This window comes from Aulonocara sp. 'chitande type north' Nkhata Bay, linkage group LG2, assembly GCF_057382095.1.
Source record: "Aulonocara sp. 'chitande type north' Nkhata Bay isolate Kocher_YH1m ecotype deep benthic linkage group LG2, A_spYH_male_GT1.1, whole genome shotgun sequence".
Lineage (NCBI taxonomy): Eukaryota > Metazoa > Chordata > Actinopteri > Cichliformes > Cichlidae > Aulonocara > Aulonocara sp. 'chitande type north' Nkhata Bay.
In genome coordinates, this window is record NC_141345.1 from 29817422 (window position 1) to 29829318 (window position 11897).

General features: G+C 45.9%; 3 protein-coding genes across 3 annotated transcripts in view; 2 read left to right on the forward strand and 1 right to left on the reverse strand.

Annotated features, from left to right (window-relative positions):
• The window catches only part of LOC147338152 (phospholipid-transporting ATPase ABCA1-like), a 39454-nt gene extending 38439 nt beyond the window's left edge, over window positions 1-1015 (forward strand). The window contains exon 49 of the mRNA XM_086258596.1: window positions 48-1015. Within this exon, the coding sequence (XP_086114722.1) occupies window positions 48-203 (156 nt within the window). The 3' untranslated portion in view covers window positions 204-1015. The remainder of the gene's footprint in view (window positions 1-47) is intronic.
• A 1804-nt stretch (window positions 1016-2819) lies between these two features.
• Window positions 2820-5562, reverse strand: nipsnap3a (nipsnap homolog 3A (C. elegans)). Its single transcript, XM_086258634.1, has 6 exons — window positions 5281-5562; window positions 3852-4059; window positions 3597-3758; window positions 3363-3512; window positions 3198-3284; window positions 2820-3114 (listed from the first exon to the last, which is right to left on the reverse strand). Exons 1-6 carry the CDS (start codon window positions 5344-5346, stop codon window positions 3038-3040), a joined length of 750 nt encoding a protein of 249 aa, XP_086114760.1. The 5' UTR covers window positions 5347-5562; the 3' UTR covers window positions 2820-3037.
• Window positions 5563-6185: 623 nt separating this feature from the next.
• noa1 (nitric oxide associated 1) lies at window positions 6186-11783 on the forward strand. The gene is made up of 9 exons (XM_086258621.1): window positions 6186-6445; window positions 7061-8035; window positions 8544-8708; window positions 8776-8886; window positions 9167-9258; window positions 9559-9690; window positions 10416-10532; window positions 10610-10727; window positions 10809-11783. Exons 1-9 carry the CDS (start codon window positions 6265-6267, stop codon window positions 11048-11050), a joined length of 2133 nt encoding a protein of 710 aa, XP_086114747.1. The 5' UTR covers window positions 6186-6264; the 3' UTR covers window positions 11051-11783.
• Window positions 11784-11897: the final 114 nt, after the last annotated feature.

Below are 11897 nucleotides of genomic sequence, written 5' to 3' on the forward strand. Positions count from 1 at the left end.
AAGGGGGTGTGGCCTGCAGAGGCTCTGACTGATGTTTGTACTTTCAGGTGTTTGTAAACTTCGCGAAGGATCAGAGCGACGACTATCACTCCAAAGACAACTCTGTGAGGCGGAAGGACGTCGTCGTCATCGACCTCCCGGTACTGAGCTCGACCAGCGGAGCCTCGCATGATGGTGGCAGGCTGTCGGAGAGCGTCATGTGACCGCACTGTGAGGCTGAAGCTTCAGCCTGGACTTGACCCGCAGCAGAGAAGACACCTACCTCTTCTCTGATGTCACACTGATTTTTAAAAAAAATGGCGGTGGGCGGAGTCACCTGCTGCCTTATGCCAGTCAATGCAAATGATTTCCTCTGGAGGCGGGGAGCGCTTTGCCGACAACGCCGACTTAAACACTTGAACGAGTGCCTTCAGACCTCCCGCGGCTCCGAGACTCTTCTTCTCTTCCTGATTGAATGCGAAGAACGCGAGCGACTGTTTTTGGTGACAAACGATGAAGAATCCGAGGGCTGTTTGAAAAAATAAAATCACACGTTTAAAAAAACAAACAAAACAAAACAAAAAAAATTTGATTCCGTTTCTACTGTCAGACTTTATTTATATGTGTAGTGAAAAGAGACATGTGTAATTTGTTGTTTTATTTTGACAGTCATTAACTGTTTCCTGTAGTGTTTAACTGCCAATCAAAGCACCTGATACAGAGGAGACATGTACTGATTTTTATAGTTTTGTTTTTTAAAGAAAGGATACTAAGAAAAGCCGATTTGTGAGTTTGGGTGTGAAACAGTGAAATACCTCATCAGCTTCTGAAGCACACTACAGTATTGATGAGCGGCCTTGCTGATCGATCGGCGAGCTGCTAAAGGTGACTCTCTGTGACTGCAGCACTTGAAGTGTTCAAACACCATCAGTTTGTCTTTGCACTGAAATCAAACTTGATCACGTTTATTGACCGTGCGGCTGATGGATGAAGAGCTGTTACGACCCGAACAACCAGGATTAAACTGAAACAAATCTCCTGCCTCCACCCGGCTCTTTACTTCGCTCTGACACACACACACACCCACACACACACTCCTCTCTTAGGTTTTTTAAATCACTAACAGTAAAAAATGAATTCAGGTTTGGAAAAGTTCAGTTTAAAAAGCAGAATCAGTTTTTCTGCCACTGAATCTCACCCAGCAATCCTGAACACCACCTCTGTGAGGTATTTTGACCATATCCCTACAGGTAGGAGGCTTCTGAACACCTCCCTATCCCCACAGATGACTGGGAGGTGGTGTGTGGGGAGAGGGCAGTAAGGACGTCTCTGCTTAGACTGCTGGCCCCACTGATCTGAACCCGGATAACTGGCAGGAAGATGGATGGATGGATCCTGATGAATCTCCTCAGACCTCTCATATACACTCATGACTAAAAAAATGTTTGTGGAAACAAAATTTGTGCCACTATGTTCTTTATTATTATTATTTTTTACATGTTTCTATGATGTAGTGAAGAACAATCGTGAGCATTTCATGTTTCAAAGGCTTTTATTAGCAAATAAATCAAATTTCAAGCAAAGACTTCTTCTGCTGCAGTTCTCTGTGACGTGCTGGCTATCCGTGCTGATCAGTTTGCGGGTTTCTGCTTGTCCACCCACTTTTTAAGGAAGAACCAAGTAATGTTACTGTTCATAATCCATGTGGCCAAAGGTTAAAGGCCCTGAGGTGGACATGCATAAAAATAAAGTCTAAACTGTAAAGACAGAATTCAGATTTACACAGTTTGAAGTTTTGTGTGAAAGAAAAGAAAACATGTTAAAACCAAGAAATCTTCAAATTCTAGAAATCTTAAGTTTTCTTCTTTATTTTGAATGAGATGCTTTCCCACAGGGTTAAATAAGCTTTTAGGGTCATTTCATCAGAATCAGCTGATTTTACCTGAATACTAGTAAAACTGCTATTACAGGAGAGCATCCATAGCTCACATCGCACCCCGAAGGCTAAAGGCTGCATTAAAACTTTGATGTTTGTATTACCACACGATGCCACCAACCTGTTATGGCGTCTCTGTGTCTTTTCATATAATATATTACTCCATGTTTTGTTTTTTTCAAGGTCAGCTTTGACCTGGGATCCCAACAATGAAGATCAAATGCTTAGTCAACCCAATGGCCTTTGTGGGAAGTAGAAAGTTTCTACTGATTTTCACAGTTGCTGTGACCTTGACCTGCGACCATCACACAAAATTTGAAAATGAAACCTTAAAACTGTGGACGCCTGACTGCTAACAAACAAACAAACAGACCGATTACATGCTCTCTCACTTTGGTGGAAGAACAGGGACTGGATGTTGATCCTGGTGTTAAAAATAGGTGAAAATGGGAATTTTCACATGTTCCAACTTGTTTTGAGCAGCCACCCATCACACGTGGAGACACAATGCCTTAAAAAGTGCATTTTGGATAAAATTTAAGTTTTCTCAGAAAACAACACGATCAAAATTACATTAAAAAGCTCCAGATTTTAACCCAGCTCTACTTGCTTCTCAGTTTTCAGCCTTTTTATATGTTGTCTTTGTACCAGATATTATCATATATAAAGCTACTTTGGGCTGCTCCTTTATTCACAGCAGGTAGCTCCACACATGCCTGATGCAACCACTCTCTGAGCCAAATGAGGGACCTTTCACCTGTTAGGTGAATGTGTAAACTGCTCCAGATGTTATCGGATAACAGGCGTGAAATGACGTGTAAATCATCTCCTTTATTTAAATATTTTTTAGTCCCAGCTTTGTGGAAAATAATTCCATCCATGAGCGGAAAAACAGTCCACAGAGTCTGAGAGGCACGTGACAGTTTATTTTCACACTTTGAAACTTTAAAGCACCCAGTCAGTTAACCTAAAGCAAAGATAAGCCCCGCCCACCTTTTAGCTGTCGCCAACACTTGCTGCTGAGCACGTCTGCGTCTACAGAGGCCCAAGTAGGTCAAACTAAAGATCAGGTTTGCATGCTAAACTTTGTTCTGGGTGAGAGGCGGGCATCAGGACAGGAAGTTACTTCAGAGGCGAGAAAGGACACGGCAACATGAGCTGGTTCCTCTGAGAGTCCAGATTGACGATGTTGTTTCTCACTGAAAGACACAGATTATCGATTATTGATTAATGTATGAGGGATTTTTGTCAGTGTGCGATGTCATGATGGGCGGAGTCTCACCTGCAGCCACCACTCTGGCATCATGGTGAGCTGTGTGTCGGATTTCAGCTCTATGGTCGGGGCTCTCGAACCACCAGAGGGCGTGAACTGACGAGATGCACACAGTGACATTGTCAACCACTCACAGTCCCATGATCACTCACAGTGACATCGTCACCTCAATACCTCTATTTTGCAGTCCAAACTCGCAGTGGAAAGCTCCTATCAGCTTGCCGTACCCAGGTGCATCATGGGCATTGATAGCGGCCTGGAAGGCCTTTCCCCAAACTGCTGGTCCACCAGGACGCATCTGGAAAGAAACCAGCTCGTACACACCTGAAACAAACAAACAAAACAGGTGAGTGTTGACCAGCTGGGGATGATGTCACTGACACGTGAAACACAGAGGGCGGGGCTTACCACCCTCTTGCAGCGGACTTTGCAGGCGGCTCCAAGGAACCATATAGGTGACTTCGTTGTCCTGTGACGTCAGCATTGGTAAGGCCTTGGAGAGGTACTCTGACACCCAGGCGGGATCCTGAGCGAGCGTCGCCCGGACCTCTGCCCGCTGGGCGTAACTGTCTGAGGAGTGGGTAGGGACCCGTTACCTTTTAAAAGCCCCATGAAGAAGAAACACCTTCATATTGTGTGAGAGAAGAAGAAACAGGTCCTCACCATACTTCCATATGTGGAAGGCCTTGTTCAGGCCACCGTACTCAACGCTCCAGTAGCCGACCAGCTCGGAGTGGGCAGTGCGCAGGTGGATCTTCTCATTGGTCAGCTTGAGGAAGGCGGCATTCTGATCCGGGAGGATGCAGTAGGTGCGGAACTCATAGAAGGTTCTGTGTTTCTGCTGGGGACCGGTGCCGAAGTGCGCACGTGGCTGCAGAGAGGAGGGAGGAGTGCAGAGGTCTCACTCTGACAGAAAAGAAGGAGCATGGAGTTCATCGATACTCAAAACACATTCTGGTTTCTGTTGTCCTAAAATCAGCGTTTGTATGATACAGCAACAAGAACACGCAAGCCAATCAGCAAACAAAGAAACACATTTGGATCAAAAGGTCTGAATCATGGGCCAATGCTGCTGGGGCACAAGTCAGGGACCGATCGCCATTGGCTGGGTCACCTGAACGAGGACGTCTGATGTCACAGGACTGAAACACCGGATGACTTCAGGAAACATCACTGATGATGTGACTGCTGAAAGAAGTGTACAGAAGTGTGTGCAGGGCTATACTCCCTCATAAACTGACAGGATGAAGATGAACAGTGTGAATGGGTAATTTTATAATAAATAAGCAAATGAGTGTGTACCATCAGACTGTCCTTTATCTAAATAAAATTGGGGTTGAGGGTCATGAAATTATTTCTGTTTACCTAATATCACTAACTCCTCTGTGAGATGCAGTTTTTCAGCATAACGAACCATCTAAGGCTGGAACCAGAACCACAACCAGAACTGCTAAAGCATGTTTAAGGTAGCAGGAAGTCATTTGTTTGTTTGTTTTTTTTTTGTTTTTAATTTGTCAGAGATGTTTCTTATTTAACCACTCCCCTTCTCCCATGCCTTTTTGGGTCCCACATTAAAAAACTCAAAACAATCTGTTTATAAGTCTGTATTGGGGGCATGTGAGCCCTTTAATCTGTGTTAGAGATATGACCAGTGTTAGAGGAACATCCAGAACCCAGCATGGGAGGACAGACCCTGATAAAAATCAACACAAAACTGTCGTCATGGAAACGGTTTTAGTTGTATCCTGCTGCCACCTGCTGGGCTCCTTAAAACACTGCAGCTGAGGGATACGTGACCGTGGACCACAGAGCAGGCTCTGTTTGTGTCTCCGTGTGTGTTCTCGTGTGCGTATTCACGTGAACCCACTGCTTTTCTGCTGCTGGTTAATTTTAAACTTGTGATCTTTGACCCAGATCAAAGCTCAGCAGGTCACACACGGAGCTCACAAACATGAAGTCTAGAGCAGGAATGTGCGTGTGCACAGGTTAAAGTTTACATGTTCCAGCTCGGACGTGCGTGCACTGTCAGGGTCAAGGTGCAGATTCGGTGCACTGACCTGCTGGGCTGGTTCTGGGCTGCAGCTGGACTCACCTGAGCAGCAGCAGCGGGTCTGAGGAGTAGCGCGGCGGACCTCAGAGAGCAGCTCAGCTTCAACATGTTGAGAAAGTGTCCGAAACGAGTGGAACTGCAGAAAGAAAGTCAGGCAGGACGTGTGCAGATCCTCTATGAGCGTGAGGTCTCACTCCTTAGTACTTCCTTCCGCTCCCTCTCAATGAGATGATTCCTATCAGGGTTTGTTTTTTTTTTTTTTTAATTCTACTGGTCAGTCCCTTGACACTGGCACTGACTCTGCCTGATGTCTCTTCTTTCTTACCTGCCCCCTTACTATCCCTGTGTCTGATTGGACTGATGCTCCCAGTCCCTGCTCCAATCCAGCTGCACCACCACCTACTTTACCACCAGCTGGGGTCATTGAATGAGTTACTCAGAAGGCTCCAGCCACGCATGACAGTACCTTTTCAATGTACGTGGAGACACGATGAGGGATTTTACATCCACAGCAATCAATAACACATAGGTAACTTGGTTGTAGCTGCTAGCTGCCTCCAGGCTTCTCCACCTAACGAGTAAAGACACAAATAAGACTTAAATACTATCTGGTGACAAATATTTATTGTGAATTGTCTGTGCTAAAGAATAAAATAAGCAAATTAATTAAGGCCAATCTGTAAACACTTTGTTTTTGCTTTTTGTTTTTTAAAGTTGTGCGTCTAAATTTAAGGCGGAGTGAGCTCTCCTGTCTTAACGTCTCAGATAGCAGGACATTATGACGTCACGACTTATAAAACGTTTTCCATTTGGCTGAATTTATGAATTACTTTATTATCACTATCTCACGCGCAGTGTTTGATTTTTGATTGCTTAAAAAAAATAAAGTAAATGTTAAGTAAATTATTATTTTTTATTAAACCGGAACAAAAACAAACCACTAGCTTTACGTCACGTCCACAGGAGGAAGTTGAAGCAGAGAGGTCGGCTCCTCCGCGTGTGCTGAGTGCGCGTGCGGCAGTCGGGATGCTAACGATCCTGCAGGTGTGCGTCCGCCGCCACCTGTGGAGGAGCGCGTGTTCTTCTGCCGCGGGAGCGCAGAGGGGCTCTGGGGCCGCGGGGGGTCGCGGTCTGAGCCGGCCCGGGGTCCGGACCTGCACCGTAGACCCGAACCTGGAGGAGCAGTTCGTGTTTCTGGACTGCACAGGTGAGCGCGCAGGTGCTACAGGGATAAGAACAGGTTCAGCCCAGCAGGTGGTTAGCTGTTCTGCAACAGTTTAATGTGGAGATATCTCTGTTTATGTGTATCTCTGTATATGTGTTTAATATGGAGATATATCGGTTTATCAAAGAGAAACACTAAAATCAAGCACCAGCTGACAGTTCAACCTTAACTGGAAAGTTGAACTCTCCGGGAATAGTTTTTTCTCATTTATTATTATTATTATTATTTCTGCTGGATCAGTAAAGGTATTAGCATAGCATTACTTGTCTGTCTTCTGCTATGTTCATATGATCAACAGGAACAGACGGGTACTACTACTAAGAATCTCTTAATAATGCTTTGAATACTCTTTAAAAGCTTTAGACCCTCCTGCTGTCTGCACATTGAGGTCTGCGGGATCTTCCAGGAGTGGCAATGCTATTTTTTAGTGGAATGATTGGTTGGTGGTGGTTCTGTAACATAAGCTGCTCTGGAGCAGGTTAGGTGTGCAATCACTGAAAACCGAGCCTTAAAGCCCCAATTCCAGCTTCAGAGGACAGGTGTCTGCAGAGTTGCTGCAAAGGTGTCATGAGTCTATCTTCTTCTCTCCTGGTTCAGATGCAGATGAGGACTCCAGTCAGGAGGAGAAAGAGCTCCTCCATCAACTGAGTGCCACCACTTCCTCCTCCTCCTCCGCTGCTGCGCCCGGATCATTGGTCGATACTCAGTTGTCCCCGCAGAAACACCTGAGGTCTCTCGAGCGTCAGCTGCAGCTGTTGAGGCATGGCGTCCTGAAGGAGCCGCAGGCAAAGCTGGACTCCCTGATCCAGTTCCATGATGTGGACTTCCCGTTGGACGAGAGCATTGTGGCTGCAAAGAAGAAAAAGAAGGCGGCTGTGGGGAAAGGCGAGCACAAGATCTACGGCACCCCCGACGTGGACGAGCCGGTCAGCGACACGTGCTGCTCAGGCTGCGGCGCCATGCTGCACTGCGCCGCCGCCGCTGTCCCTGGCTACCTGCCCAGTGAGAAATACAAGGTGCTGGTCCAGGAGGGTCGTCTGAGCGGCGCCACCTGTCAGCGCTGCCACCTGCTCACCCACCACCACAAGGCCCTGAACCTGCAAATGCCCAAAGACCAGTACCGGGACGTGGTGCGGCAGATCCGCCCGCACAAGGCTCTGGTGCTGCTCATCGTCGATCTACTCGACGTGCCGGACTCCATCATCCCCGACCTGCCTGAGCTGGTGGGACGCAACAAATACATCGTTGTTCTTGGCAACAAGATCGACCTGCTGCCCGGAGACTCGCCGAACTACCTGCAGCGACTCAAGCGGCAGCTCTCTCAGTACTGCAAGGAAGCCGGCTTTGGCGATCAGGTGACCGACGTCCACCTGATCAGTGCTAAGACTGGGTACGGCATAGAGGAGCTGATCTCCAGTCTGCAGCGGTCCTGGAAGTACAAAGGTGATGTGTACCTGGTGGGCAGCGCCAATGCCGGGAAGTCGACGCTCTTCAACACGCTCCTGGAGTCCGACTACTGCAAGTCCAGAGCCTCAAATGTCATTCACAAGGCTACCATCTCACCGTGGCCAGGTCTGCACCAGACTCCATGTACATTTTCCCCAATTTATCGTATCTTTGTTTTCATCCAGATACAGAGAAGTCCCAGAGCATGATGGGAGATGTTTATGAATTTGAAGTGGCTGCTTCTTAATTCGGGTTGAAAAAAATTCTGTCACAAACAAATCTGTCAGCAATACATTCAAGACAAATGCTACTGGTTTTAGATTTTTAGTTAAATCTATTCCGATCATATTTATTTTTTTGAGTTTCCTGTTTTCCCGTAGAATAATTTAAAGGAGCTTAGTTAACAGTTACTAATGACAGCTGCCCCCACGAGAGATGGTGTCAGAGAGTCTATTTTTATTTTAAGACATTTGGCAATAAAAAAAAAAAATATATATATATATATATATCTAAATACTGTTTTAATGATTTAATTCTTCTCCTCTTCAATTATTTCTGATATTCTTGTCTCTTGGTTAAACTGTTGAGTTTCCCATCATCATGTGACTGTTTCCTCCTGCTGTGGTGCATTCAGGGACGACTCTGAACCTGCTGAAGTTCCCCATCATCAACCCGACTCCGTACAGGATGTTCAGGCGTCAGGAGCGACTGAAGGAGGCGTCGCAGCAAAAGGAGAGCGAGCTGTTGCCAGAAGAGCTAAAAAGGCTGCAGTACTTCAGCAAGCAGGGATACTTAGTGGGTAAGTGGTGAAGGAGCAGGAAAGACGAGGAGGTGCTTCCTGTCTGAACATGTGTTTATCTCTTCAGGTCGCATTGGCAGAACATTCCGGGTTGAAGGATTCAGACCGAATGAGATCCAGTTTGATCCTGACAGCCTGGCATTTGGAGAAAACGAAGATGGCGAGGAGACCACGACAGGTGGGCGAACTGATGCAGGAATCTGTCGAAAGCATTTTATGAGAATCCAAAAATGTTTAAGTGATCATTATTGAAGCTTTAATTAGTGGTTATCTTGCTGTAACATGCTTTACCTTCTTCCTGTATTCAGACTGATATTTACTTACTCCACAGGAGACTCCATTAATGTTCTCTCCCATCTAAGCCTCCAGTTGTGATGCTCATAAATTATTACAAGTCTTATAGAGTTTTACTACACTGCTGATTTGACCTTTGACCTCTGTGTGACGTTGCCTTCCAGCTGCCAGCAGGTCAACTGAGGAGCTGAGTCACAACGAGCTAAAAGACGCCCACTGGCTGTACGACACGCCGGGAATCATGAAGGAGCTTGATGTGAGGCTCATTTTAATCTTCAGGCTTGGAGCTAGTCCTTTAAGAAGACTTTCTTATGATTGGCTACCCTTCGTCCCAATTATTGTAGTCACCTGAGTTCATTCTCTAAGCAAATATCTCTGGAGTCACCCTTACACTTTCATTAACTATAAATCAGTGGCAGAAGCTCTGATTTTACATGTTAACTGTAAATGCCAGCCTCCACACAGCAAGGGGCACTGCTCCACTGAATAGACTTCTCCTCAGTGTGTTCCTGACATTGGATGTTCACAAATCTTTCTTTTCCTCTCTCTTTCTCAGATTCTAAACCTGCTGCATGAACAGGAAGTGAGGTTGGTAGTTCCCACCCAGGCCATTGTCCCGCGAACGTTCGTTCTGAAGCCCGGCACGAGTCTGTTTGTGGGAGCTCTGGCCAGGATCGACTTCCTGCAGGTGAGAAGAAGAAGCTGAACAAAAGAACTGAAATCCAACTACTGTGGCGAAGAGTGAAAAAGAGCAAGAGAAGCAAGCTGTTAGTCAGAGTGGAGGAGCAGCACCAGTGAGAGCGGACTCCATCTCCACTGAGGTGGATGAGCTAGTGACTGTAGTCCTCGAAGTTTGGGGGAGGGGGTAGGGCAAGGCAGAACAAGGAATACTTTTGGATCAGAGTCCAACAGCGGGATGAGGCTTGCTGGAGAGGCCACTGAACGTATTCTTCAGTCATTTATTTATTAATGAGTACAGGTGTGGTCACCTGTACCTGTGGGTGTGAATGTCACAGTTGGCTGGGGAAAAAATTAAAGGGAAAAATCCAAAATAAATTTCAAACTTGTCAACCTAAATCTTTTTTTTCCTTTGAAGTCTTTACAATAATTCCACTTTGAACAAAGAACACTTCAAGTTTCTGTTATCCTGACCACACCAACGAGCCAGTATCTGTTTAAATTAACCCAGATGTTGTTAAATAAATTGATACATTCATGATTGGAGATGTTTAAGGATTACAAATATCACAGTGGCACATGGACGTAAGCCTGGGCTCTGAAACGGCACCACTGGTACTTGAACATGTGGATGTTCCTGAAGCAGCTGCTGCCACAAATAGAAATGAGCTCTTTGGTGCTTCTGAGCGACTAATAAGTGATTGATAAGCTGCTGATCCGCGCTGTCCTCCACAGGGAGAAAAGTCCTGCTGGTTTTCTGTCGTGGCCTCCGATCGGGTGCCGGTTCACATCACTAGCCTGGAAAAAGCCGACAGCATTTATGAGAAACACGGTGGACACGTGCTGCTGGGGGTGAGTTGCATGAGCCCTGCACAGTGCTGCTTTCGAGTGCTTGTGATTATTAATGCTTGTGTGCGTGCTGCGTTCAGGTGCCTGTCGGAGGCTCGGAGCGCATGAAGGAGTTTCCTGCATTGGTTCCTCAGGAGTTCAGTTTGGAGGGTCGGGGTTACCTGGAGGCTGCTGCTGACATCAAACTGTCATCTGCAGGTAAATTCATAAACATCACCTGCAGCACCTTCAGTGTCTCACCTGCCTCACCTGCCCATCTCTCGCACTCTCTCTCTGCAGGCTGGGTGGCTGTGACAGCAGTGGAGGGCGATCAGCTGCTGTTGAGAGTTCACGGGCCGCAAGCTGCAGGCTTCGGTTTGAGGACGCCGTCGCTGCTTCCTCACGTCATCTCTCTGAAAGGAGAACGTATCCGCAAGTCTGCTGCATACAAACCAATGAAAGCCGTGGGTCTGCTGCACAGCGGACTGTCGGCCACCGGAACCGAGAGGCTGCAGGTGAAGAGGAAGAAGAAGAAGAACTGAGCCAAGGGTAGAGGATGTGGAGGAGGCGCTCTCACCACCAAGACTCTCTGCAGGTGGTTGTAGCTCCACATCTAGAAGAACTGACCTCTGACCTCAAGGAATGTGATTCTGGATCAATTTGGCTTTGTTGGAGGATGTGTGTCGTTTTGTTAAATAAATATACATATTTCATACTGTTATCGTCAATGGCGTTTATACAGCTGTGTCTTAATGTTCTGACAGTGACAGGCTGAAATTCAGCCACAATAAATACGAAGTTATACTATCGAAATAAAATTAAATTCACACTTTTAAACCAACGTCCTCACAAACTGGGCCTCCAGTGCCGTTTCCTCACCTCTTTATTTGTGGTTCTTAAATAATTCACTTGTTTCCCCCGAGAAACTCCTGTTTCTTTCACTCTTTCTGGTAGACTTTAACCTCCTGGACAGTGTTCATCATTTGTTTTGTTATTTTCAGAGCGTCTTCTTTGAAATGGTTTATTTTATTGATGTTGCTCATAAGTGACATTAGACTTTGTATTTCATTAAGTTGTATACTAATTTTCCCTGAGCCAGTTCTGCTAAAGGTCTATTCCTGGTAAAGGGGAGTTTTTCCTTTCCACTGTCACCAAGTGCTTGCTCATAAGGGGTCATTTGATTGTTGGGGTTATCTCGCTATTATTGCAGGGTCTTTATGCTTGTTGTTGTGATTTGGCACTATATAAATAAAATTTAATTTGTTTTAAATGTAAGGTGTAAAATCAGAGGTCTAGGTGGAAATACCCTCACATTAAATCTTTTTACTATTTAAACTCGTGTTCACAAAAATCTGTTGGGAAAACTGTTAATTTGGGGGGTTTTGGTGT

Excerpts from the sequence above, each read along its gene's own strand:
- nipsnap3a (XM_086258634.1), bottom strand. The coding sequence starts at position 5,346 with ATGTTGAAGCTGAGCTGCTCTCTGAGGTCCGCCGCGCTACTCCTCAGA. Across the intron at positions 3,513-3,596 it reads AAGTCCGCTGCAAGAGGGTG|GTGTGTACGAGCTGGTTTCT; the intron begins GTAAGCCCCGCC and ends TGTTTGTTTCAG. Across the intron at positions 3,285-3,362 it reads GTTTGGACTGCAAAATAGAG|TTCACGCCCTCTGGTGGTTC; the intron begins GTATTGAGGTGA and ends GCATCTCGTCAG.
- noa1 (XM_086258621.1), top strand. The coding sequence starts at position 6,265 with ATGCTAACGATCCTGCAGGTGTGCGTCCGCCGCCACCTGTGGAGGAGC. Across the intron at positions 6,446-7,060 it reads CGTGTTTCTGGACTGCACAG|ATGCAGATGAGGACTCCAGT; the intron begins GTGAGCGCGCAG and ends CTCCTGGTTCAG. Across the intron at positions 10,533-10,609 it reads GTGGACACGTGCTGCTGGGG|GTGCCTGTCGGAGGCTCGGA; the intron begins GTGAGTTGCATG and ends TGCTGCGTTCAG.